The 10,192-nt window shown below is 48.2% G+C and overlaps 1 protein-coding gene and 1 long non-coding RNA gene across 2 annotated transcripts in view; one reads left to right on the forward strand and one right to left on the reverse strand.

Moving 5' to 3' along the window:
• The window catches only part of LOC149341375 (uncharacterized), a 25,658-nt gene extending 23,680 nt beyond the window's left edge, over window positions 1-1,978 (forward strand). Inside the window, exons 2-3 of the long non-coding RNA XR_016282635.1 lie at window positions 344-389; window positions 1,295-1,978. This is a non-coding gene — a long non-coding RNA (uncharacterized LOC149341375). The remainder of the gene's footprint in view (window positions 1-343; window positions 390-1,294) is intronic.
• Window positions 1-6,036, reverse strand: part of LOC149341376 (monocarboxylate transporter 13-like) — a 13,049-nt gene extending 7,013 nt beyond the window's left edge. The window contains exons 1-4 of the mRNA XM_089541958.1: window positions 5,816-6,036; window positions 4,377-4,520; window positions 3,074-3,452; window positions 1,321-1,615 (exon numbers count right to left, since the gene is read on the reverse strand). Of these exons, the coding sequence (XP_089398084.1) occupies window positions 1,321-1,615; window positions 3,074-3,452; window positions 4,377-4,520; window positions 5,816-6,002 (1,005 nt within the window). The 5' untranslated portion in view covers window positions 6,003-6,036. The remainder of the gene's footprint in view (window positions 1-1,320; window positions 1,616-3,073; window positions 3,453-4,376; window positions 4,521-5,815) is intronic.
• Between the last annotated feature and the right edge of the window lie 4,156 nt (window positions 6,037-10,192).

Consider the following 10,192-nt stretch of genomic DNA (forward strand, 5'->3'; position numbering starts at 1 on the left):
TCCTAGTTGAAATCAAAAGAGAGAAGTGGGCTTGGGCACGGCATGTAATGCGAAGGCAAGATAACCGCTGGTCCTTAAGGGTAACGGAGTGGATTCCAAGAGAAGACAAGCGTAGCAGGGGGCGGCAGAAAGTTAGGTGGGCGGATGAGATTAAGAAATTTGCGGGAATACGGTGGCCGCAACTGGCGAAGGGCAGGGTTAATTCGATAGACATGGGAGAGGCCTTTGCCCTGCAGTGGGCGTAGTAAGGCGCTTGATGATGATGATGATGATGATGATGATGATGATGCTTCTAGCGATCGTCAGTCCTAAAACCTTACCAAGCACTGCTTCACTTTTTCAGGGCGCTGCTCTCGCTCGATAGGTTATGACAGTTGCAAGTGCTTCAGGTGCGTATCATACTTTTACTCTTTCTACCTTTATGCTGCCGCGGTGGCTCAGTGGTTATAGCGCTGGGCTGCTCACTCGAAATACGCGGGTTCGATCCCTGCCGCTGCAGTCGCATTTGGATAGAGGCGAAACGCTAGATTCGCGCGTATTGTGCGATGTCAGTGCCCGTTAAAGAACCTCAGGTGGTCGAAATTTCAGGAGGCCTTCACGACGGCGTCCTTCATGGCCCGAGTTGTTTTGGCTAGTTAAACCTCCGTAAACTATAAACCATCTGCCTACCTTTACCCTTCCTAACTTTACCCAACCCCAGATGGCCAAGATTTCCGGAGCCCTTCACTTCGACGTCCCTCATAGCCCGAGTTGCTTTGGGACGTTGAAACCCAATAAACCAAACCAAACCTTCCCAACTCTACCCTTCCCAACTCCACCCTTGCCAACTCCACCCTTGCCAACTCCACCCTTGCCAACTCCACCCTTGCCAACTCCACCCTTGCCAACTCCACCCTTGCCAACTCTACCCTTCCCAACTCTACCCTTCCCAACTCTACCCTGCCTAACTCTACCCTGCCTAACTTTACTTTACTCTTTATACCTTTACTTAACTAACCTTTACTTAACTAACCTTTACTTAACTAACCTTTACTTAACTATCCTTTACTTAACTATCCTTTACTTAACTATCCTTTACTTAACTATCCTTTACTTAACTATCCTTTACTTAACTATCCTTTACTTAACTATCCTTTACTTAACTATCGTTTACTTAACTATCGTTTACTTAACTATCGTTTACTCCTGTTTTCACATCTGCTTTTCCTTCCTCCAGCGCAGAGTAGCCGACTACTCGAGTTAACCTTCCAACATTTCGTTGACACTTTCTCTCTCCTCGCCCGTACGTGCGCAGGGCGCATTAAAATGGAAGACACCCACCTTGAAGTCCAGCAGCAGACCTGTGCCTACGCGCGACACCAGGTCTCCGAGCGCGACTGCAGTCACCAGGGACACGGCCTCGTACCCCTCTAGTCCGTTGTCTTTGCCGAAGTCGACTGCTGTCAGCAGGACGGAGGCCAGCACAAGAACGGTCACGGCCCGCGAGGCGCTGACGTGCGCGAACGTAACGGTTGCCAGCGACCGAAGGTGGCGCATGAGCCGGATGCATGCATTCGGTCTGCTATTTGGAAGCAACGGATCCGATTCCTGCGGCCGTTGGCTGCCACTGGCTGGTCTGTGCAATGGAAGGGAGAGAAATTTAAGTGGTGCACAAATGCATTTTCCGAAGGATATGTGCAAACTTAGGAGCTTGAAGTTCCGCGCATTTCTTGCGCTAAATCCGAACCTCGTAAACATGAGATGAAGGAAAATGATTCGGGTAAACTAATGCAAGCATTTATCATTATCAGAGTCACGTAGACAATCTAGTGTATGGGGCTTAGAAACAGCGAAAAGTGAAAGATTAGTGTCCTCACAGGGAAATCGCGTAAACAGACGCAAGGTATAACAGCCGGTACGTCGACCGTGGAGCTACTAGCAGCACTAGAAACACAACACATTCGAGGAACAAATGGAGGCACATCCTATCGCTCGAATGGACGAGATTTCAACAATATGAACCGGAAGGAGGGTACTGGAAAAGCTAGGAGACAAGCCAGTAGAGGATAATCACAAAGGACAAGCAAAGGACCTTAGGAAAACAATAAAATCTCCACGGGGCCCAACTTCCGATTGCGATGTGTATGAAACAGTGACCTTCAGTGTCTCACAAGGCCAAACCGAACTTAACTGTGCGGTGGTATGGCCCTAGCTATGGTGGTATCACCACGTGATCATATGACTGTCCACTGGGTACCTGACCTTTGACCCTGACCTTGAAAGTTTATTTGAAACAGTGGAGACCATGCTTAGCAGAGCTTTCGCTCGTTAACTAGGTTCGAGCCACGTTGAACCCCAGTCATTTTTTCTTCGCCTACTACTCCCTATTGCTCTTCATCTTCCTCTTCTCCAAAGCTCACGTGGATAGTATTCATAGCCTAACCTCCAACCTGCGCGAACAAGTATGCCCTGCAAGATTATAATATACCATTCCATGCATGTGTTGTACGCTTTTTGTAGTAACACAGACCAGGAATGTTACGCACGTCAGCTGAACAGTGTGGACGAAAAAGAGGCATCGCAAAAACCATGCGTGCTGGCTTCGAAGGGGTTTTGTACATTTAAAAAAAAATTACCGGCTTTTAGCGTTGCGGTGATGCGAGTTTCAACAAAAGCTGGACTGGCGCAAAATGCTGATGGCAGACTCAGTAACCGTGGGTAGGGGTGTCTTTTCACGACAATTCTGGAGTAGCGGGATGCAGTAACTAGCCATGAGGCGCCAGTGACGCGTGGGACCAGGCGTCAAACAAGGTCGCTTTTCCATACGTCCACCCGTACAAGGCGAGCGTCCGATGTGACATGCGCAGAGAGGCGGCAGGGTGAGGAGACGGACAAAGGAACTCGTGACGTCACGAGTGTCGCCATTGTGTTCGGACCAATCAGTTATTGACGTTCTGGCCAATCAGTGTGGCGCGTTTTCATGACGTCGTGTGTTACGATGCCAACAACACGGCGTCAACCGGAAGGAGGCCATATAGCCGGAACTATAAAAGTGCCTTTTGACGACACCGGTGGAGGCGTGTAGGGTGCTCACTCGGGTGTGGTGAAAGACGTGACGAGGTCCTTGGAGCAGGAGTGTGCGAACGACGCCGTCTGGAAGCTGCTCCGGCGGGATCGGCTCGAGGCGGGCGGCGCCACGGTCTGGGCGCCGCCGTCGTCGCTGCCGCTTCCCTGGTGTGGTACGCGGTCCACGAAGATGCAGCCCAGAAGCATAATCAGCTGCAGGGCCCCGAGCACGAGCAGGGCGAGCCGGAACTCGAGAGCCTGACGCAGCGCTTCGGTGATGAGCGGAGACACGAAGCCGGACACCGCGGTGACCGCGAAGAGCACTCCCATGGCGCTGCCGCGGTAAGCGACGAAGTGGCGGGCCACCACGCTGAAGGGAACCACCTCTTCGCACGCCACACCCAGGCCTGTATAAGAAAGCGTCATCAGGTGAGTACTAGAAATGGGCTAGCCTAGTGCACTAGCAGCCAATAGGAGAGATGAGGGGCTCGCTAGGATAAACAGTTGAACCTCGTTTTAATCGAGATGAAAGGGCCCGGCGATTGCTTCGTTGTAGACCGTGTTGACCGAGCTACCAGGGGGAATCGTCATTCCTTCGTTATATCCATCATTTCGCTATAATGAAGTTCTACTGTACGTATATCCGAAGGTAGCTAACAGTCTCGGATGCTAAATAAATCTTAAAAGAACTCTTTTCTTGCTTTTATTAAAAATGCTTTCCACTATGGTTTCCTCCGATTTCAAAAAGCGGCTTTTGTCGCGTATCTAGCATACTGCATTATAAACACCGTGTGCGAGACTGAGTCAAGTAGAGAGCGAAGGCGAGTGCTCTTTAAATACAGGAATGCTCATTGGCGAGGGATGTTAAACCAGGTCACGCTCAAAACAACCACGCAAGTGAAAGTAGCACGGGCTTTTTCTTTGCTCACGCAGAGCTAATCTCGACCCCTTTCGTCGCTCCGGCCACTATGCCTTGCGAAGCTCCCCATATGGTGGGGGCAAGGAACGTGTTTACTCGCTTTGACAACACGATGTCCAATTAACACGCGAACTCATGATCCGAGGGAGTAAATCTTATCGCCTGATTAACGGCGACGAACGTACGCTATTATTGTTTAGCTGTATATTTACTAAGTGAGACAGACCAACCTACAATCGTACCACTAAACGCGCTTCGGGCTTGGTGGTGCTTTCACATCTATTTTCTAGGCTGCCGCTTTGTCTGGAACGATTAAAGATGCGTGTTGCTTAGAATGAAGGAACAGCCGTAAAGGTGGCCATTATTTTGCACCCCGGTCGCATATGTGCTTCGATCGATTAGGCCCACCGACCGTAGAGGACGCCGTAGAGGAAGACCACGAGGCCAAGACTGTTGGCCAACGCGCACGCCATGACTGGCAGCGCACAAAGCAGGGCGCCGCACACCATCATGACTCGCTCAGACATCCACGCGCCCAGAATGCCGTACACAGGACCTGCAAATGTAGAAGAAAAAAAGTGGGCGGCTTGTTACTTTTTTAGTGCGTTTGCACTTATAGTGGCCATTTCCTGCATTTAGCCGCTGTGTGTTGTCTCTTTGTTTGTCTGAAGACTGCATTATAGCAGGCTGCCCACTTCCCACTGAAATGTGGGTAAACTGCCGAGGTGTGTGCGTTTGTCAGGCATCTCTAACGCAATTATCATGGGCGTTGTGGGTCGTGAAATTTGGATATTTCGACTAGTTACGTGCACTGGAGGGGCTGCTTTGTCTGCATGCCTTTCTAAAGCGCATACATTTTGGCAAGGTGTAACCAAAATTAGTTGAGCCACAGCGGCGAGGGGAATAGTGTTTTCGAAATCCTAAAAAAACTGATATAGCTAGTACTAACGACCGGCTATAAATGTTTGCAATCAGGTGCCTATCGGTAATCGTTCAAAAGTTGACTATGAGAGTTTAGTTAATCACTTTACTTCCATTGACCAACAATGGCTCCAAAGACCGGAAACGAAGGCAAAACCGAATTGCAAGAGCACCTAATTCGCATTTGGCCGAACTACGCAAATCAACCATAATTTTTTTTTTTATTGTGATCTTGCAGGGGATTTCAAACGCAGACACATACACAGACGCAGTTGATTCAATCAAATTGGAGCTGGCAAGCTGGGTTTGAGCATGTCTGCAAAGTTGTACACTAGAGCCCAAGCCATGGCTTGGGCTCTCGATACACTAGACCGGTTTTACGGCTTGCGAATTCCGTGACCAAACTATACAACGCGCTTCTGAAAGTGTACAGAATGTTTTACGCTATCAAAAATAAAAGTGAGGGCTGATTAGGAGGTGATAAATATGGAAGCGTACAGGAAGTGCAAACCAAGATAAACAAAATATAGAACGAGCACACAAGTAACATTGTAAAGAACTGCACGTGTGTTAAATTATTATTTCCCGTTTTATGTCTAAAATCATCGTGCCGGCTGTAAAGTGAAAATGATGAAAGAAAGGATAAGCTGCCAAGATAGCTGTGGCGATTTTTTTTTTTCATAGCAACCGTGTTTGCTTTTTTGTGTTGTTCCTTGTTCTGTAAACTGCCACCAACGTGACATAAAAAAATTACGAACAGGTTGCTCTCAAACACAGCTCCTTTCTGATGCAAGAACGCTTGCGGGCAATAAGGATGGGCAAGTTTGATGCGGAACGTAATTAGGTCAGGTACAGTGAGGAGAAACACTGGTCTATTAGTCGATATGACCATGCGGATGCTCCCGACAATGATTAGAGCCCTCCTCGTACCTGCTAGCTGGGACATGATGATAGCAAGGGTGAGAGGCCAAGAGGCATCCAGACGATTGATGTTCAGCATCTCCATGAAGCCAATGTAAATGACGGACTCCGACTTGACCAGCATCATGGCGACAAAGACGTAGAGGGCCGCCGAGATGGCCACGGGCCAGCAAGCTCTGGAGTCTGGAAGCGCCATGGCTTCGCCTCTTCACTCGGTCTGAAAGCCGATCGCTGCCCTGCAAACGGAACAAACATGTGACACATATGGCGTCAGTACAGTAACAACAGTGCCACCGGCCAGGCTAATGATAGACAGGTTCGAGAGATCTGAGCATAAATCACGGAATAAATTGCGCCTGGCTTATTAGCAATACGTATTTGGGCCGGAGTTTCGTTCGAAAGGCTACTGTGGAAGAAGTACACTAGTCTACACCTGAGGGGATCTCGAAACGACCCCGATAGCTTGTTCCGAAACCGAACCAAACAGAGTAAACAAAAGTTCAGCAAGACAAACCAGTCTTATTCGACGTCGAAAGAGAAAGGGTTGCAATTAGTCTTCACTCGAGAAAAGAACTTGGGCAAGCCTACAACGAGAAGACTTCAAAAGCAAATATGCAACAGGCGCACATTGCTAAAAGGAAAATCATAATCCATTTGTCTCTACCTTCTGTCTACATTAGCCTCTACTTCTAGCAAGGCTTTGGCTTGAGCTAGTTGGTCGTTATGAGGCATATCTGCCGAAATGCGAACGCTACCACAGAATATGCCATGGCTTCGGGTATGTTAGAAATCATGATTATTTCCCAGATTTAAAAATCAGTTTTTATCAGGATTATTTGGTCCTGGATTATTTGCACCCGTGTTTGCGCAGTGCAGTGTCTAATGTGAAGCCTCGGTTCTTTTAAAGCGCGAGCATGTCTTCATCGCTTTGAGACATCGACTGTTTTGACTAAAGCTTAAAACATCCTAGATTATCGCATTTTAAACACGCGGTTCTACCGACGTCCGAAGTGTTTCCTGCTTGATCACCTTCTACGTTCAGTGCAGCTTTATCAGATACTTACACTTTTACTGCAGTTTCATAAAGTACCCTATATGTGGCACCGAACATGTGACGTTATTTGCGGTCACGCATAGGAAGCCCCAAAATGTTCCGTCGTTTCTGCAGAGGCCACACTGACCGCTTTTCCAGCTCTTAATACGTGTTCAAGTGGCGCCAGAAGTAAACGAGGCATACATAGCACAACGAACCAACCTTGTGAAATTCTGAGGACTTGGTTTGGCGCTGTCTAAACGTTCAGGTGCCCCAAATGACCACCTACATGCCACGCTCCTGAAAGTAACTCCCAACGCCGGTCCAGCTAGATGAATGCGGTGCTCTTCGTTTACTTTTGTCTAGTCTGACGCATACGCAATCAGCGTAAAGAGTCCTGCGCTGTGCCAGTCGAATTTCGTGCTCGAACAACAGTAGACATTTAAAGAATTGCACTTTGGCTCTTAATGGTGCCACGAAAAGCGGTAAGTCATGATGACTTAAAAAAAGAAGAAGTTTTATTGGTGCTAGGTTAGCACTGCCCAAAACTCACGATGGCATAAGTTATTTTGAAGCGAAAAGCTTCACTACCGCACCACAGCCGCGCTTCGTGTGAGCCGTCGGAGCCAAGATTTGCCACAGCTGCGCATGCGCGAAACCAAGCGACGTCCCGAGCGGCGCAGGTGGCCGCAGCCGCCGCACGCCGACTCCGCCGCCTGACCTTTCTGCGCATGTGCGCCGCCTCCTCACCGCCGCTACTACTGAGCGCTCGCCTCCTCGCCACCGTTTGACTTTTCGTTGCAGCCGCGTGTTTACCACAGTTACTACGCATGCGCAAGGAGGGGTATACCGGGTGTTTTTTTTTTTAGAAGGTCCAAAATTCTTAAAGGGTAAATTGCTTTAGATTTATTTTAGTACTGGGGCTATATTGGAGGCTACGGCGGGTGCCAGGAAAGAGGAAAACTGCTTTAATTCGTTCGCTGATTAACTAAATATGTTAATAAACTTTTCTAATTTTTATTTTAGGGGTTATGTTGTATTCGCAGATTTGGAGATCGTGCAACAGTCCAACCGAGAAAAAACAATTCCAATTAAAAATTTTTCACGCACGTTACGAGCCGCGAAAAAGTCACCCTAGTAGGCATCTTCACACCGCAACTCAGCGCGGTGAGCGCCTCTGACGTAGTTCGCTCCACCCTGCGCTTTGCGTCACACGGCTGATATCACCTGAAGCCCGGACGGGCGGCCTTCGCTATCGCTGCTTGTTTCGCTTCGCTCCGCGGCCTCACGGAATGCCGCGTTGGAACAAAACCGCATTGACACAAAGCGCAGGGCGGAGCGAACTACGTCACAGGTGCTCACAGACGCTGTGCTACAGTGTGAAGCTGCCTACCAAGGTGACTTTTTCTCGCTTCGTAACGCGCGCTAAAAATTTTTTCATGAAATTTTTTCTTGGTTGGACTGTTTGGAAGACGATCTCCAATTCTGCTGATACAACATATCCCCTAAAATTAAAATTATAAAAGTTAATTAACGTATTCAGTTAGTCAGTGAACTAATTAAAGTAGTTTGTCTCTTACCTGGCGTCCGCCGTAGCCCTCAGTATAGCCCCAGAGTTAAAATAAATCTAAAGGAATTTACCTTTCTTTAAAAATTTTGGACCTTCTAAAAAAAAAACACCCGGTATAACGCGCTTGCCTACACCGTTATCGGGGTACTCTCAGTGCATTGTGCGCGAATTGCGACAGCCATGACGTCAAACAAAGCATAACTGCAGCTTTTCGCTTGTATACCCAGGCTTAACCAGAGCTAAGCCACTGCCAATTTTTTCGTGCACATCATTCCACCTTTTTTTTTATATATCACGAGAGCATCGACGTTTCGCATGATCAGCGCCGTATGACGGAGGGTAATCGGAAGCACAGGCCAGGGTGACCGTTGTCTGCTAGGCTGTTTTCAACGCAAAGCCTCCCCCTCTTAATTTTTCGTTCCCTTATCGCGCCGCTTACTAAACCCACCCCAACAGCCCGTGACTGCAAGTGAAACAGGCAGATAGCAGCAGGCTCAGTATTACACGGTCGAGTGTTGACAATCTGCGTTTCGATATTCGTTGTTTCGAAAATGCATCGGCGCTATTATGCGCGCGCAAGAACTACAGGAGCAAGCGACTCATGCTGTGACAGATACACGGCCGAAAGCTGATTTGCTTCAAACTTAATTTTTTTTAATGCGCAAAGTCACAATAAAAAAACAAGCATCTAATCTCAACGCTGGACAAAATCGTTGTCTGGCCACAAAATAAGTACACGCTATACATTGACTGCGAGATAAGGTCGTGAAACGTAGAGAATGCGGTTAGCAGCTGGCGGCATGAAGCACGTCCTGAACATTGGTGTCGCGTACGCCAAGAAATGAGATTTAAAAAAAAAGATATGGGGCTGCGAACGGCTTTAGGAACTGAGTAGCAAACGACAGCTGCCCAGGCTTGTGCTTCATGCGTATGAGTATCCGGTGGAAATGTGGTACACATTAAAAGCACTCCCTAACAAAACCCTTTTTGCAATTTCAACTCGTATGCTGCGCAGTGGGTAATCGGTCGGTCACATTTTTTTATGTTGTGCGGCCATGATTACTGGGTCCCTCGATGAAGCCGCGGGACAGACTTTATACTCAGGTCTTCCTTTTAGACCTCACATTAAAATTTGACCCATGGCTTCAGTATGTAACCCAGTATTCGAGGAAGCATAACATGGAAAAATGATGTGACGTGCCGGTGTTCCAGAACGCAGCGAACGTTTTACCCAACCAAAGAGCCAAGCATGAACAAGGTAAGTAGAGTAAACGCAACGAAGGTTGTCGGTCCGAAAGTGCAGAATGAGTACGTTCCGGAAGCAGCAATGACTGGCAGTTAGTGAATACTTTCTCCATAAGCATAAACAAGGCGAATGCATTCCTATTTCACAAGGGCAGTCGACGCTACGTACACTTACCTTACAAGAACAGATGGCTACCTCTTATCACGAGCTTGAGCCAGAGCCCGATGCGACGTTGTCACGAAGCCACGACGTCAGTTGTACGGGGCAGGCACGTCCCGGTGTATGTGACAATTCCTCACACTTAATTCATTCGAAGCACCTGGCTTCGTTCACCTAAGTTCACTCGAGTCACTGCTGATGCGACAACCTCAAGAGGCAGAGGAAGGACACAAGCGTTGCCTCAATCCGGTAAAGTGGGCTTGAGACTAGCCAAACTTCTAACTATCGAGCGTTTCAATTCTACCCATCTGTCGCTGAATCTCGCTGTACTGTGACACCGGAACGTACAGCTGCAGTCAAGTCAACACCATCCTCAGG

Source organism: Amblyomma mixtum, chromosome 5 (genome assembly GCF_055824585.1).
Source record: "Amblyomma mixtum isolate Tamu chromosome 5, ASM5582458v1, whole genome shotgun sequence".
In the NCBI taxonomy this organism is placed as follows: Eukaryota; Metazoa; Arthropoda; class Arachnida; order Ixodida; family Ixodidae; genus Amblyomma; species Amblyomma mixtum.